Here is a 16552-nt window from a genome sequence, read left to right on the forward strand (position 1 = left end):
TGGGCCTCAGTTACCTCATCTGTAAAATGGGGATTAAGACTGTGAGGCCCAAGTGGGACAACCTCATTACCTTGTATCCACCCCAGTGCTTAGAACAGTTCTCAGCACATAGTAAGCACTAAACAAATACCATAATAATAATAATGATAATACTAAGCACTGGGGTGGATACGAGCAAATTGGGTTGGACACAGTTTCTGTCCCACACGAGGCTCACGGTCTTCATCATCATTTTACAGATGAGGTAACTAACTGAAGCATAGAGAAGCGAAGTGACTTGCCCAAGGCCACACAGCAGACAAGTGATATAGCTGGGATAAGAACCCACGACCTTCCGATTCCCAGGCCCACGTTCTATCCGCTAATAATAATGATAATACTGGTATTTGTTAAGCACTTACTATGTGCCGAGCACTGTTCTAAGCAATGGGGTAGATACAAGGTAATCAGGTTGTCCCACGTGGGGCTCACAGTCTTCATCCCCATTTTACAGATGAGTTAACTGAGGCACAGAGAAGTCAAGTGACTTGCCCGAAGTCACACAGCTGATCAGTGGCAGAGGCGGGATTAGACTGTGTCACTTTGCTTCTCTGTGCCTCAGTTCTCCTATTTAGCCTCGTAGCCCCATGCGGGACAAGGACCATTTTACAGATGAGTTAACTGAGGCACAGAGAAGTCAAGTGACTTGCCCGAAGTCACAAAGCAGACAAGTGGCAGAGCTGGGATTAGAACGTAGGTCCTTCTGTCTCCCAGGCCCATGCTCTAGCTACTAAGCCACACCATGTTGTATCGTACTCTCCCAAGCACCTAGTACAGTATTTGCCACACAGTAAACTCTTTTAAAATGGTATTTATGTGCTTAGTATGTGCCAGCCACTGTACTAAGCACTGGGGTAGATATAATAATGTTGGTATTTGTTTAGCGCTTACTATGTGCAGAGCACTGTTCTAAGCACTGGGGGCGATACAGGGTCATCAGGTTGGCCCATGTGAGGCTCACAGTCTTCATCCCTGTCTCCTCATCTGAAAAATGGGGATAAGAGACCCGTGCTCCCTTCCCCATGATAATAATAATAATAACAATAATGGTATTTGTTAAGCACTTACTGTGTGCCAGGCACTGTAGTAAGCACTGAGGTAGAAACAAGCAAATCAGGTTGGACACAGTCCCTGTCCCATGTGGGGCTCACAGTCTCAATCCCCATTTTCCAGATGAGTAACTGAGGTTCAGAGAAGTGAAGTGATTTGCCCAAGGACACAGAGCAGACAAGTGGAGTCAGGATTAGAACCCATGACCTTCTGATTCCCAGGCCCGTGCCCTGTGGGACAGGAACTGTGTCCTAACTGCTTAGCTTGTGTCTTCCCAGCACTTAGTACAGTACTTGACACAAAGAGTTAGTGCATAACAAATATCACCATTATTAAATGCTGAGAGGTGGTCTCTAAAACAGAGCTCACTGATTTGCACATTGTTTTATACTTAATATGCAAACTACCCATTAATGGATAAAAAGTTACAGAGCGAGCCCCAGTCTGTGCTTCTTTCCTGTTCAATCTCCCCTAGCCTCTGCTCCTTCACCCCCGCAATTCTTCAGCTCCTACTGTGTTAGGTTGGACCGGCTCAGCCTGGAAAAAATTGTAAGCTTGCAGGGGTTGTGGGGAAAAAGGGACAGGGCTCAGGTTCAATTGCGAGCACACTTGGAAGTCTGTTGGGCTCCAACCCCTGGCCCTAAGTCTGAGGCTCTACCAGAGGCCTAAGGGGAGGTGTTTGTCTCTCAGAATCAAGTTAAAGTATCCACCTCTAGGCTTTAAGCTCGTTGTGGGCAGCGAACTGTGGATACCAACTCTACTTACTCTCCCAAACTCTTAGTTCAGTGCTCTGCACACAGTAAGCAATCAATAAATATGATTGATTGATTGATCAGTGGTATTTTTCAGCACCGACTGGGTGCGGAGCATTGGACTAAGTGCTTGGGAGACTACAATAGAGTTAGGAAACAGGATCCCTCCCTTGAACAGTAACAAATACCATTATTACTATTATTATTCAAATAATTTACCATCTAACAATAATAATAATTGTGGTATTTGTTAAGTGCTTACTATGTGCCAGGCACTGTACTAAGTGCTGGGGTGGATACCAGCAAAGTGGGTTGGACAAAGTCCCTGTCCCACACAGGGGCTCAGTCTTAATCCCCCTTTTACAGATGAGGGAACTGGGGCCCAGAGAAGTGAAGACCTCGTTGACCCAAGGTCATACAGCAGACAAGTGGCGGAGCCGGGATTAGAACCCAGGTCCTTCTGATTCCCAGGCTTGAGCTCTAGCCACTCACGCAGGGGAGACACACAAAATAATTTTGGGACAGTCAGTGGCTCTTCCTACATATTAAATCAGCTAATCAATCAATAGTGCTTATTGAGTCCTTAAATCTCTTCTAGATTGTTAAATCCTAGGGGCCAGGGATCATGTCCACTAATTCTACTGTATTCTCCCAAGCACTTTACACATAGTAGGCACTCAATAAATACCATTGATTGATTAATTGACTAAAAATCCACCCTTTCCTCTCCATCCAAACTGCTACTATGCTAATCCAAGCACTTATCCTATCCTGCCTTGATTAGTGTATCAGCCTCCTTGCTGACCTCCCTGCCTCCTGTCTCTCCACATTCCAGTCCATATTTCATTCATTCACTCATTCATTCAACTGTATTTATTGAGAGCTTACTGTGTGTAGAGCACTGTACTAAGGCTTGGGAAGTACAATTTAGCAACCAATAGAGACAATCCCTGCCCACAACAGGCTCACAGTTTAGAAGCGGGGAGGATTCACTCTGCTGCCTGGATAATTTTCTTACAAAAAACATTCAGGCCACATTACCCCATTCCTCAAGAACCTCTAGTGGCCACATTACCCCATTCCTCAAGAACCTCTAGTGGTTGCCCACTCACCTCCGCATCAAACAGAAACTCCTCACCATCAGCTTTAAAGCACTCAATCACCTTGCCCCCTCCTACCTCACCTCGCCCCTCTCCTACTACAACCCAAACTGCACACTTCACTCCTCTAATGCCAACCTACTCACTGTACCTCAATCTCTATCTTGCTGCCAACCTCTCACCCATGTCCTGCCTCTGGCCTGGAACTTCCTCCCTCTTTATATTCATTCATTCAGTTGGATTTATTGAGCCTTTACTGTGTGCAGAGCCCTGTACTAAATGCTTGGGAAAGTACAATACAACAGTAAACAGTTACATTCCCTGCCTACAACGAGCTCACAGTCTACAGTTGGGGAGAAAGACATCAATACAAATAGATAAAATTACAGATATGTACTTAAGTGCTTAGGGGCTGGGAGTAGGGAAGAGCAAAAGGATAAATAAAATTACAGATATGTACATAAGTGCTTTGGGGCTGGGAGGGGGGAAAAGCAAAGGGAGCAAGTCAGGGCAACGCAGAAAGAAGTGGGAGATGAGGAAAAGTGGAACTTAGTCTGGGAAAGCCTCTTGGAGATGTGCCTTCAGTGAGGCTTTGAAGCTGGGGAGAGTGGTTGTCGGTTGGATTAGAGGAGGAAGGGTGTTCCAGTCCAGAGGCAGAACATGGGCGAGGGGTCTGCGGTGAGACAGGCGAGATCGAGGCACAGTAAGAAGATTAGCACTAGAGGAGCGAAGCATGTGGGCTTAGTTGTAAAAGGAGAGAAGTGAGGTGAGGAAGGAGGGGGCAAGGTGATAGAGTGCTTTCAAGCCAATGGAGAGGAGTTTTTATTTGATACGGAGGTGGATGGGCAACCACTGGAGTTTTTTGAGGAGTGGGGTGACATGTCCAGAACGTTTTTGTAGAAAAATGATGCGGGCGGCAGAGTGTAGTATGGACTGGAGTGGGGAAAGACAGGAGGCTGGGAGGTTGGCAAGGCGATTACTCTCTCCACCCTCAGAGCTTTATTGAAGGCACATCCCCTTCAAGAGGCCTTCCCTTACTAAGTCCTCTTTTCCTTTTCTTCCACTCCCTTCCGTGTCACCCTCCCTTTATTCATAGCCCTCCCAGCCCCACAGCACTTATATACATATCTGTAATTTTGTTTATTTATATTAACATGTCTCCCCCTCTAGACTGTAAGCTCGTTATGGGCAGGGAACGTGTCTGTTATATTGCTCTGTTGTACTCTCCTGAGCACTTAGTACAGTTCTCTGCACACGTAAGAGCTCAATAAATAATACTGACTAACTCCCAAGCACTTAGTACCTTGCTTTTTTTCAACAATGAAGGATTTTGAGGAGGTGGGGAGATGAGTGCAGAACAATGTTTAAGAAAATTGAACCAAGCAGCAGAGTGAGGTATGGACTGGAGAGAGGTGAAATTGGAGGTTGGGAGACCAGTAAGGAGGCTGATCTAGGAGTCATGCTGGGATATGACAAGTTCCTGAACCAAGGTGGCTGCTGTTGGTGGCCAAATGGGTGGAAAGAAAGGAGCTGATCTGTCAAATGTTGTGGAGGAAGAAGCGGCAGAATTTGGCAAGCAATTGAGTCTGAGAGATAATAATAATAATAATAGATGTGGTATTTTAAGTGCTTAATATGTGCCCAGCATTATACTGAGTACTGGGGTAGATACAAGATAATCAGGTCAGAAACAGTCCTTGTCCCACATGGGGCTCACAATCTAAGTGGGAGGGAGAACAGGTATTTTATCCCCATTTTACAGAGGAGGAAACTGAGGCCCAGAGAAGTCAAGTAACTTGCTCAAAATTGCACATCAAGTAAGTGGCAGAGCCAGGACTAGAACTCAGGTCCTCTGATGCTCAAGTGTGTGCTCTTTCTTCTAGGACATGAGGAGTCGAGGTTGCTGGGGAGGTTGCAGACTTCAAAAACAGGGAGGATGATGTTTGTACAGATCACCATAGGTGTTTGTACATATTCAGGGAGGTACTAGATTCTTGCCCTCTAGACTGTAAATGTTAGTTGTTTTTATTAATAGTATTTGTTAAGTGCTTATTATGTGTTAAGCACAGTTCTAAGGGCTACATTATATTGGAGCAGTATAGTTTAAGTGGATAAGGCACAGGCCTGGGAGGCAGAAGGTGATGGGTTCTAATCCTGGCTCCACCACTTGTTTGCTGTGCGACAGTAGACAAGTCACTTCATTTTTCTGGGCCTCAGTTACCTCATCTGTAAAATGGGGATTAAAAGCGCGAGCTCTATGTGGGACAGACACTGTGTCCAACCTAACTTGTATCTACCCCAGCGCTTAGAACAGTGCTTGGCACATAGTAGGAGCTTAGCAAGTACCATAGTTATTATTATTGAGTACTATAATTATTATTTTACAGTTGAGGAAACTGAGGCCCAAGGTCATAGAGCACGCAAGTGGTGGAGCAGCCATCCTCTTCTCTGACTCTCTTCTGCGTCACCCTGACTTGCTCCCTTTGTTCATCCCCCCTCCCAGCCCCAAAGCACTTATGTACTTATCTGTAATTTATTTATATTAATGTCTGTCTCCCCCCCAATCCCAGACTGTGAGCTCATTGTGGGCAGGGATTGTGTCGGTTTATTGTACTGTACTCTCCCAAGCACTTAGTACAGTGCTCTGCACACAGTAAGTGCTCAATAAATATGATGGAATGAATGAATGAATTAGCTTCTATGTCCTCTGGCTTCCAGGCCTGTGCTTTATTCACTAGAGTCACATTGCTTTCCTAGATGTGGGCAGGGCTGCTGTATCATACTCTCCCAATCGCTTAGTCCAGTATTCTGCACAAAGTAAGCATTCCAGAAATATCACTGATTGATTGGTTGAGGAACATGCTGGCTAATGGAGGAGACAGTAGACCTAAATTGAGGAGTATGCAATTTGGCAGGTGAGTATATTCTTGTCACATCAATCAGTCAATCAATCAATCAGTGATATTTATTGAGGGCTTGTCACCTCCTCAGCATGGTCCTGCTTAAGCCCCCATCTCCTCCTGCCACCCCCTTACAAGGAGCCTGTCTAGACTGGCAGAGGATGGAGTGTTTGTATGGGTGTGCGGCGGGGAGGGGGAGGTGTTTCCCTAGGATGGAGGAGGAGAGGAAACAGCTGCAACTCAGGGGTTTGGGAGAAAAACAATAACCAGGTCATGTGACAAGAGGGTAGGGGTGGGGGTGGGGGGAGGTTCAGCTTTCCACCCTCATTCTGGTCACAACCACCTCCCAGGCCGGCAGCAGTGGGGAAGGGGCTTCCAGTGTGCCTTGCCAGGAAGCACAGCTTCAGGGCAGTGCCAACTACCAGGGCACCTGCCCGCAACCCAGCCCCTTCATCTCAGCTTGTGGCCAGCCAACGGAGCCAGGAGCTATAAGGTAGAGAGGGAATGCCATGCCCTTTCCAGTGCGGGGGGCGGGGGGGGAGGTGTTCTTGGCGGGAGCTTTCTCCCACTCCCTGGAATATGGCTGGACTCTGGCCCTGGGGTTTTTCGTGTTTGTCCCTTGTCAATTAAGCAGCTGGAAGCGGCTGGAAGGGGGAGGCAATTTGGAAAACCTGGCTTGGGAGGGGGCAGATGATGCCCTCCCCACTGGAAGGGCACAGGACTTCTCCTGCCTGACACCCTCGGTGCTCCAATGTGGAAACCTCAATGGGTGGGGTTTGGGAAAGGTTGGAACAAATGGGAACTGGATGGATCATGGCACCCGTGGAGAATGCCAGCGCACTCAGGGGTGCTTGCTGCCCCCAGTTTGCTACAGGGCAGGGGATCCTGGGAAGGAGGAAGCCTGAAAGTTGAATATAGAAATCTGAACCCCTGCCTCCAATACAATAAATAAGGAAGGGGAATGGCTTAGAAAGTGGGGAGGGGGAAAAGGGAGAAAGTTTGAAATAATAATAATAATGATGGTATTTGTTAAGAGCTTACTGTGTGGCAAGTACTGTGCTAAGCACTGGGGTGAATACAAGCAAATCGCATTGGACACAGTCCCTGTCCCATGTGGGGCTCACAGTCTCAATCCCCATTTTCCAGATGAGGTACCTGAGGCCCAGAGAAGTAAAGTGACTGGCCCCAGGTCGTTCAGCAGACATGTGGCGGAGTCGGAATTAGAACCCATGACCTTCCGATTCCTAGGCCCGAGCTCTATCCACTCTGCCATGCTGCTACCTGGGTTTTGCCTTCCCATCTTTGTTGATTTTCCACATGGCTCCGGCAAGTCCCCAGGCCTCAGTTTTCACCTTTCCCATAAGGGGACAGGGCTTGACTTGGTAAGTGCACTCAAACACCCAGAGGAAGAGCCCTGTGAGTGTGCCCTGTTCTGCATTCCGGGGTCCCGTAGGCAAGGTTTGGGCATCCTGCACTGGAGGCTGAGTAGAGCTGCCTAGACTATAGCTCCTTGTGGGCAGGGATTGTGCCTACCAGCTCTACTGTATTGTACTCTCCCAAGTACTTAGTCTAGTGCTCTGCACACAGTAAGCACTCAATAAATACCATTGATTGATTGATTGATCCTGTTAGGCCCCCAAGCCATGGCTCTGGACCCAGGGAATGCTCAGTGTAGACCAATTTATAGGTGGATGCCTATAAATTGGTCCAGGTGGGGAAAATAGAATCAGATGGCAGTCATGTCCCACCACCCTAGGCCCACCACAAACTTGTTAGGATTTACAGAGCCCGGAGGTGGGCGAGGAGGATAGCAGAGATCCCATGGGTTGGGGTCAGGCTGGCGGCAGTAGAGACGAAACATATATGCAAGCACACACACACACACAAACACACATCAAACTCCATGGTGGTTTCAGATGGAAACTGCTGGCTTGACGAAGCTCCGATCTCTCCCTGGATCTCTGCCACTTTCTCTGCTTTTGGTCTCATCCTGCCTGTCCTCTCTGTTTCTTACAGGCCAGGAGCCCATGAGCAGCAGGGCTAACCGGCCCCGCAGCCGAAGGGGCCGAGCTCCACCCCCTGTGAGTTGTCCCAAAGCCGGGAGCCCGGGAGAGGAAAGCGGGGAGGCGAGCAGTCCTGGGCCCCACCCCACTGGCCGACCGTTCATTGTTCTGTCTGAAAACAGGAAGCCATCCCGGAGGCTCCCACTTCCTCTCCCACCCTGATCCCACGGGATTCAGTGGGGAAGGACAGGCAGTCCAGTGGGGAGGGGACAGGTAAAACAGTGGGGCGATATGAATGAATGTGGGAGAAGGCACATCCTGGGAGCCGGGCAGATGGAAAATCTTGTGGATGGCCAGGGAGTGGGGAGGCCGATGTGGGGATCAGGCAGAGTCGATTTCCTTCACAGCAGAGGCAGGGCCAGGACCCCAGGGGTTGGGGGTGGGGTGGGGCGGGGAGCTGGGGGTTTCTAAAAGGCTGAGTGGCTACAGGGGGAGCTGGACCCTGTGGCAGAGAGCGCAGAGGAGACGGAGGTGGTGGCAGCGGCAGAGGGGGCGCTGGATGAGAGGGCCATCCTGCGGTATGAGGAGCACATCACTGAGCTCTTGGTGACCATTGCCGAGCTGCATGGCAAGTTGGAGCAGCTGCAGCAAGCCAGGGCAAGGTAAGGAGGTGCTGTGCACCAGGAAGAATGGGAGATTACTGTGGGGTCTGCACAAGCCCCATCCCCCCACCCTCCGCCCTTCTCCACACATACTGTACTGGGTGCTGTGGGGAGGGGCAAGGCAAGGAGAAGACCCCATCCCTATTTTCAAGGGGCTGACAGTTTGATGGGGAAACAGGACACACACACTCGTATGGATGCCTGCACTCCAAGGCCCATACTGGTTGGTTCCCACTCACTGGTATCCAGATCTGCTCAAGGGATAGACCCAGGTTAAACTGGGTTGAAGTGCCCAGCCGCCATTGGAAGTGGGGAGTGCCCTCTTCCTGCTGTTGGCTTTGGATTCCTGGGTTCTTTGGTCTCTGGCCTTCAACTTTATCCCTGCAGGGAGAAAGAAGAGGATGTGGAGCGAAGCTCGGAGTACAACAGCACCCTGCCCTGGGAGGGCTGGGCCAAGCCCCCTGCCTGCGGCCTCTGTCTGCCCCCTGCTGGGAGCACTGAGGAGGGTAAGTTTTGTTCCATCTGGAGAGATGCCTGGGCCCATAGATGGGGGAGCTCCTCAGGACTGCTAGGTTTCCCCCAGCTGGAAAGCCTATTTGAGTTCCCTCACCAAGATTGGGTCCTGCCCTCAGAGGTATGTCCCTGGGGAGTTCCAAGCTCATGGATCTGCCCTCGTATCCCCCCCCCCGCGAGAAGGGTCCTCAGTTCTCCAGAGCCCACCTCCTCAGCGCCACCCCCCAACTCCCCCAGCCCACAGTTCCTCTGCTTCCCACTTCTCACCTCTCATGCTGGGGCATCTGGCGTCTCCCCAGGACACCGCCCCAATGTGTTCCTGGACCTGCAGCAGGCAGTGACATCACTGGAGAAGGCAGCATTTGCTTGGCGCCAGGGGGCCTCCAGCCACCTGGGCACAGATCCTGCTAGGAAGGGGCCAGGAACAGAGGAGTTGGAACAGGCAAACCAGGTGGGCCTGGCCTTGCGTGGAGATGTATATGGGGGGCAGGGTGGGGCAAGGTGCTCCGGGGCCAGAGTGGGTCCCAGGGCCCGGGGGGAGGTCTAACCAAGAATGCTTTTCCCTGCCCAGGCCTGAGCTCCTGCTGGGGTGGGTGGTTGGGTGATAATGGGGGTCGCGGGGGGGGGTGGGGGGGTGATGTCATCTTTCCAGAAACTGGAAGAGCTGGCTGGAAGCTGGGGGATGGACCCAGGAGGGCAGGAAGAAGGGAGGCCCAGGAGTGAGACCGGCCAAGGGCTGCCCGCAGAGGAGAGGAGCTGGTATTGGCGGGAGGTGGCCAGCTTCATGGAGCAGAATGCGTCTCTCCGGGTGGCACTGGGGAACAAGGAGGAGGAGCTGGGCCGCTCTCGGGGAGCCCTGCAGGCCTCCCAGGAGGAGAAGGAGAGGTTGCAGAAAAAGGTAAGGAGGATGGAGAGGAGGGAGAAGAGAAGGAGAGGGGGACAGAGAGAGAGGGGCAGAGGCTGGATGGGGAGATGGGACAGACAACAGCCAGAGGAAGGTGTGTTAGACATAAGGGGGCTGGGGCAGAAAGCTGCAGGAGGGTGAGAGATGTTTAAACCAAAAACAGACATCCTTCTGTCTCAGGGGTGGGAAGCTGGGCCAGGAGCTAGGATTCTAGAATTGGTGATGAGGGGAGGAGGCAGGGACGGGGTCCCCTCAGCACTTACGCCAACCCTTCTCCTGCACCCCACCCCTGCCCCCTTCAGGTCCAGGAGCTGCAGGACTCCCTGCTGAGGCTGGAGCCATCTTCACCCCTGCCCCTCAGAAGGGCAGGCTCCATCAGTGGCTCCAGCAGCCCAGGAACAGTGGGCAAGACCTGGGGGTCCCAGGTGGGTATGTGCCAAAGAACAGGTGCACCTTAGTTGCAGCAAATGGGGGTGGGAGTGATGGGGTCTGGGGCAGGCCAGGGTGTCAGGATCTGTGGCTATGTTGACTTTTGAGGAAGAGCCCAGGTTTCTCTCTTCCCTCGTGTCCCTCCCCCCACCCCCCAGACACACACACCCCTCATCATTCTGGCGGGTCACAGCTGGTTCTCCCCTGGCAGGACCCCATCTCTGTGGCTCACCCACTGCTCCGACGGGCCCGGAGCTGCTCCAGTGCCCAGCTCCTGGGCCACCTCCGGCCTCAGCCCCAGCCCCAGCCCCAGCCCCTTGTTCCCCAGATGCAAGACCTGGAAGTCCAAATGGAATGTCTGCGGGGGTGAGATCTCAACCCTGGCACGGGGAGGGCAGGGAAGAACTTGGGTTCCCCTGGCCGGGAGCACCCACAGGCACCCACAGGATGGCCTGGGCAGGATGGCCTGGGCAAGTGAGGGCAGGAGTTGCTCTGGAAACAGAACACCCTCTGGCATGAGGGGAGGGGGGTCTCTGGGAAGAGGGAGGAGCCTGCCAGGGTGGCACTGGGGCCTTGGCCTTTCTGGTTCTGCACTCTCACTTTCTCGCCCCTTCCCCCCCCCCCCCACCACCCTTCTTGTCCGGAGGCAGGAACATTGAGAAACTCAAGTGCCTGAACCAGCTGCTCTCAGCAGCCCTGCGGGAGTGCAAGAGTGACTCGGAGGCACTGAGCATGCGGCTGGGCCAGCAGGAGTCTGACAGCACGGCCCTGCGTCTGGCCCTGCAGTACAGGTGAGGCCAGTTGCAGAGAGCTCCTGTGCTGTTGACTCTTGAAATCAGTCTACTGCTTTTGCATATATTTGCATATTGCTCATTTGATCCCAAAGTATACAGAAAATACGCCCGCTCCCCTCTATACTCCCCAGCCCCTTTCTCTTTAATGTCCCCTCACTGGGTTAAGTGGAGCTGGCCCTGCCTAAAAAAAAAAATGCCTGGTTGAGTTCCTCCTAAGTGTATTTTACTCCATCCAGTGGAGCCGGAGCTCTAGTTGGAGGCATAGTTGCCCCTAGCCTGGGGGAAGAAGATTGGAACTGGATTTAATTCACAGAAGGGAGAGATATGTTAGGGGCATGGGAGGGCTGGAGTTTGGGTGGGGGGTATTTCTCTCTTTGGAGGCTCAGGGCCGTGGTCATCCCAACAGCGAGCAATGTGTGGAAGCTTACGGGGTGCTGCTTGCGCTGAGTCAGGCAGAACTGGGGATTGTGCCAGTCCTGGGAGCAGAAGGAATCCCTGAGAACTTCGACAGGATGGAAATGGTCCTGGCTGAGGCCAGGAAACTGCTGGCGGAAGAGGAGCCTCCAGAGGGGAGAGGTGCCCATTCCAGGTAAGAGACTGTTGGCATCATATCAGTCTCAAGGAGGAGAGCTGGCACCGGGAATTGCTGGGGTTGTGTGGGGGGGTGTCTATGGGTGGGGCATCCTGATTGTTCTCATTGCCCGCCCCAAGTACTGGTATGATAAAGCCCATTGGGACTGGCACTGCTCTTGATGTGTATTCCAGTCCCGAGGGTAGCAGTGTGGACCCCTTGACAAGACCGGCAAATTCCCAGGAGGCGGCCACACTACTGAGGAGCTTCATCCAGAACCTGAGGGAGCGCCAGGCCCTGCTGAAGATCTCCCAAGTGGATGGTTCCCACCCAGCCCCTGACCCCATCCGTCCCAACTTAGAGGATATCATGCAGGCGGTGCTGGGTGCCCAGCCTGGAGGAGCTCTTCCAAGGTTGGAGAAGATGCAGATTCTGCAGGAGCTGGCCACCATCAGAGTGGGTACCAGCTGGCATCACCCCACCCCTTTGGCCTCAGTCCTGGCAAGAGGAAACTCCTGCTACGGTGGGGGCTTGGGTCCCTGGCCTAGCATTAGGGGGCAAGGAGCCATCTACTGGGAATCTTAAATGGAGCCCAGGAGGCATGAAAGGGCACAAGTCAAGGGGTGGCAGGGAGAAGCAGCATGGCCTAGTGGCAAGAGCACGGGCTTGGGAGTCAGAGGGCATCGGTTCTAATCCTGGCTCTGTCACTTGTCTGCCGTGTGATCTTGGGAAATTCACTTCACTGTGCCTCAGTTACCTCATCTGGATAATGGGCATTAAGACTGGGAGTCCCACGTGGGACAGGGACTGAGTCCAACCTGATTACCTTGTATATACCCCAGTGCTTAGAACAGTGCTTGGCACATGGTAAGCATTATTATTATGTGCCTAGGTATACTTGAGCTGGCACCACTCCACCAAGAGACAATCCCACTACCCAGCCCCACCCCCAGCCGGCACCGAGCACTCAGCCCTGGGGCTGGGCGTAGGGCTTGAAAATGGTTTTGATAAAGACTCACATAGGTTTCTTCCACCCACTCCCAGCTGCAGGCACCTAGGCTATGGCAGAGGCCTACCAATCACACAGAAGCCAGGATCTGTGGTTGGTGACGGGAAGGGAATTGTCTGGAACGGACCAGACCCGGTGGAGGGGAGACCTCCTGCAAGTTGGTGGGGCCTGCCGGGGTAGCCGGATCCGGGCCCAGCTGCTGTTCCTGCCATAGGAGGCCCTGGCTGACCAGAAGACCCAGCTGTGCCTTCTGGAGAAAGAGAAACGCGGTCTGGAGCTGCGGGACTATGCCCACCGTGCCCAGGGGGCCACCTACCTTCTGCTGCTCGAGCACCTGCAGTGGGAGCTGAGCCATGGGCCCGGGTGGCTTGGCATGGCGCTCAGCTCCAGCGGCGGTAGCAGCATCAGCAGCGACAGTGATTGCAGCAGTTGTGCTGGGGTGAGTGCCACAATGCCCGCCCTGAGCCATGGCACCAGGGGGAGGGATCCACCTGAAGCTGGTACCTAGGAGGGGGTGGCAATTCTGGGTGTTTTGGGCCCCCTTCCCCTTTGTTGGTTTTGCCATGGGGTTACCCGGTGGTCTTTGCAGGAACGTGGCGATGGAAATGCAATGTTGGGGAAACCCAGGGTGGCCCGGGACACAAAGGTGATGGCACAGGAGCTGGCAAGTTCTCTGGCCCGGTAAGCATCTCTTAAGACCTAACGCTGCAGGAGGGGCAGCTGTGCCAGGCTGGAACCTCTGAGAGGTCCGGGGCATCATTCTGGGGGAGCGGGGAGATGGGGGCAGCAACCCCCCTCCCACCACTACTAGTCTGCCAGATCGGGTTCTGAGTCCCGGCTGGGGAGAGGGAGGTCTCAGGGTACCCTGGGTAGAGAGAGGTACCGGGGCATCTCTGAGGCCCTGGGAGACATCTCACCCCCCTCGGATGCTGTGATGCTTCTGGGTGCCAGGGGCCGGGAACTGCAAAGCCGAATCCAAGAGCTGTTGGCATCCCTGGAGAAACTTGCCAGCACCGGACAGGTCCAGAGGGCACAGTGTGTGGAACTCACCAGTGACTTCTTCAAAGCCCACAGGTGGGCCAGGATTGCCTCCTGCAACCCTAAATCCAGCTTCACTCTTTCTCTACACCAAGCTCTGACCTAATTCCAGCTTCACTCTTTCCCTACACCAAGCCTTGACCCTGCCCCCGGCCTATCAGCTCCTCACCTTAAGCAGAATCCCCAGAACAGCCAGGGACCCTGAGAGGTCATCTGATCCAGTCCCCTGCCTAGAGGGTTTTGGTGAACGCCCCAAACCTTCCAGGAAAATGTGGAAAATTCCCAATCTCCACTGGTTGCCTGTTCCTACTCTGAAGCCCCCTGAGAGTCAGGAAGTTCTTCCTTTTGTCTATTCTGGGCATTTCGTGCCGCAATTTCAACTTGCTCAGTCTCTTTTGTCAGTGAAAGTTCCAACACCCCCCCACCCCCTCCTTCCGCTCCCTAGGATCCTGTTAAGGGTCTCCTGTCCTGCCCCTGTAGGCTCTTTCCCTCCCCTGGGACTGGCCTCAGCCCACCCCCAACCTAGTGCCGGCCCTGCCCCTCTCTCCACAGTGCCCTGGTTTTGGCCTTCCGCAACGCCAAGCGGAAACAGGATGAGCAGCTGCGGCAGCTGGATGCACAGATGGGGTTGATGTCAGCCCGGCACGCGGAGCGGCTCGAAACTCTGGCCTGCACGGCCCGGGTTCTGGAGGAGCGCCGGGCCGTGGGGCCTCTGGGCGAAACCTCCCTCTGAGGCTCTCGTCCCGCCCCAGCCGCCTCCCCGGGGGGGGGGCCATACTGCTTCTAGGAAGAGTGAATAGGCACTCCTCCCGCTTCTCCCCCCACCAGCCTTCCCGCTGCCTGCCCCCTTGCCAGCCTCCAGATCCTCTCTCCAGATGGTCCTCCTCTCTCAGTTCTGGGAAACCTCTCCCGCCCGGCGACCTCTCCCTCTTTACCCCTTGCCCGGGTCCCAACCAGTCCTGGAGCCTAGATCTCGTGGCTGCAGTACCGGGGCCTACCCAGCGAGGGCGCCTGCGCACAGGGCACCAACGCCCTAGATGGAGTCTATCGGCTGGCCTGAGCTCGCCCATTTAGATCCTGGGGAGGCTAGGCCCGGCCGGCTGGGGGGATCTGGGGGGCCGGGGTCGGGGAGAAGGAGGACGGGGGGCTCGGCGGGGGCTGATCTCCTAAGGGGCGAGTCAAGGGCCCTCTCGGCCTGAAGCTGCTTTACTGCCGGGCCGGGACTGCTCTCTCTTCCCCTTTCCCGGCTAGCATGTGGGGTCCTTGCGGGGAGCCCGAGGCCCCTCGCCACCCAGGCAGAACTTGGGGGAGAAGGCAGTCCGAGCAGCAGGCCGGGAGACGGGCGGGAGGATGCCTCCTGGGCCAGGGAACGGACGGTCCACGCTGGGGCTCTGGCGTTCCGAGTCCACAGTTGCGGTCAAGGACCCGGAGCCGGAGAGGAGGGAGAAGGAGGTGGGGTAGATCCCGGAACGGGGCGGGGCTGTCGGCTCTCAGCCATACCACCCGGCCCCTAGGGTTGCTAGAGCCTGAGGCGTGGAGGAGGGGGGTGAGGGGGAGGCTGAGGAGGGGGCGGGAGGCGGGGTCGGCCGAGGGACCCTCGTTTGACTCATCTCCTGGAAAAGCCCGGGGGGAGCGAGGCAGGGCGTGTCCATCCCCCCCGCCCCGCATCCCCCCGTCCGCCCCCGATCCCCTCCCCCACCCGCACACACCCGCCTAGGGGTCAGGGGAGGGAGGGGGCGAAAGGGGGCGGACGCGGAGAGAGCCGAGTTGGCGAGCCCTGCAGAGACACAGCGCTGCATTGCAGCAGCCCCGTCGGCCTATTCATCACTCCCACTCTGACGCCTCCCAGGACAAATTGGTCTGCCGGAGAGCTGGAAGCAAAGAAAAAATAATAAAAAAAAATAAAATGAAATAAAAAAGCCTCACGCAGGAAGCAGAGAGGCAGCAGCTGCTCCGAGCCTCTGTGCTCCAGGCCACCGGAGCAGAGGGGAAGCCCGGGATGAAGCGGGCAGGCTTTGCCCCCTCTCTCCCCCTTCCCTCTGTCCCTCCCTCCCTTCGGAACAGGCACTGCTGGGCGAACCCAGGCTGGGGGGGAAGGAAGGATTTTAGGATGCCAAGTAGGAGAGACAGAGGTGGGCATGGCCAGATTCTTTCGCCCTCCTGAGGGCGCCAACCAACGTGCCAGCTTTGCCCCCTCGGGGCCAGGATTGCCCGCCCCGTGACCTGAAGGAGTCGCCCCACTGGGATAGGGTGCGAAGCCGTCGCGACGGAAAAATGTCAAAAGACTTGGGATCGGGAGAGAGAGGGCACTGGGGAGGGAGCGGACATCAATCGACTCAGGCCCAGGGACGGGGGAGAAGGTTGAGACTGGACTCTACCCCTTCCTCCCCTGGCCCTTCCAGCATGCCCTTTGCCCCTGCCGAGCCCTCTCACCCGGCCCGCCAGGAGCCCCGGGGGCTGCGCTGGCGGGAGGAGGAGAGGCAGAGTCCAGCTGGGGGCGGGTCTCTCGGCCGCCTCTGCTGTCAGCGGGGTCACGGGCGGCCCCCCAGGGAGCCTCAGCCCGGCCAGCCGTCTGAGCCGCCCCGCCCATAATGGGGGTCTCCTTGCGGTCCCGGGAGGAGTGGGGGGGGCTCCAACCGCCTCGCATGACCCCCACAGACCCCAGCTGGAAGCAGGCGGTCTCCTCCTGGAGAGGGGGAGGCTCGCGGGGAGCAAGAACGGGAAGGGGGGGGAGGGCTCTTAAAGGGCCAGAAAGAGTCCAACCAGGACCATTAAAGAGATAACTGCC

The 16552-nt window shown here is 54.9% G+C and overlaps 1 protein-coding gene across 2 annotated transcripts; it reads left to right on the forward strand.

Annotated features, from left to right (window-relative positions):
- Nucleotides 1-6174: 6174 nt before the first annotated feature.
- On the forward strand, nt 6175-15260 carry USHBP1 (USH1 protein network component harmonin binding protein 1). 2 transcript variants are annotated; one of them, XM_029052236.2, is made up of 15 exons: nt 6175-6334; nt 7858-7922; nt 8334-8506; nt 8894-9012; nt 9319-9470; nt 9672-9917; nt 10226-10348; nt 10564-10718; nt 11003-11143; nt 11553-11735; nt 11912-12173; nt 12941-13165; nt 13316-13407; nt 13678-13800; nt 14317-15260. In XM_029052236.2, exons 2-15 carry the CDS (start codon nt 7869-7871, stop codon nt 14495-14497), a joined length of 2229 nt encoding a protein of 742 aa, XP_028908069.1. In that variant the 5' UTR covers nt 6175-6334; nt 7858-7868; the 3' UTR covers nt 14498-15260. The 2 variants fall into 2 exon arrangements, with proteins under 2 accessions (XP_028908069.1, XP_028908070.1); XM_029052237.2 differs by having other exon boundaries at nt 11658-11735.
- Nucleotides 15261-16552: the final 1292 nt, after the last annotated feature.

The sequence above is a fragment of the Ornithorhynchus anatinus genome, chromosome X1 (assembly GCF_004115215.2).
Source record: "Ornithorhynchus anatinus isolate Pmale09 chromosome X1, mOrnAna1.pri.v4, whole genome shotgun sequence".
Lineage (NCBI taxonomy): Eukaryota > Metazoa > Chordata > Mammalia > Monotremata > Ornithorhynchidae > Ornithorhynchus > Ornithorhynchus anatinus.

Excerpts from the sequence above, each read along its gene's own strand:
- USHBP1 (XM_029052236.2), top strand. The coding sequence starts at position 7,869 with ATGAGCAGCAGGGCTAACCGGCCCCGCAGCCGAAGGGGCCGAGCTCCA. Across the intron at positions 8,507-8,893 it reads CTGCAGCAAGCCAGGGCAAG|GGAGAAAGAAGAGGATGTGG; the intron begins GTAAGGAGGTGC and ends TTATCCCTGCAG. Across the intron at positions 11,736-11,911 it reads GGGAGAGGTGCCCATTCCAG|TCCCGAGGGTAGCAGTGTGG; the intron begins GTAAGAGACTGT and ends TGTGTATTCCAG.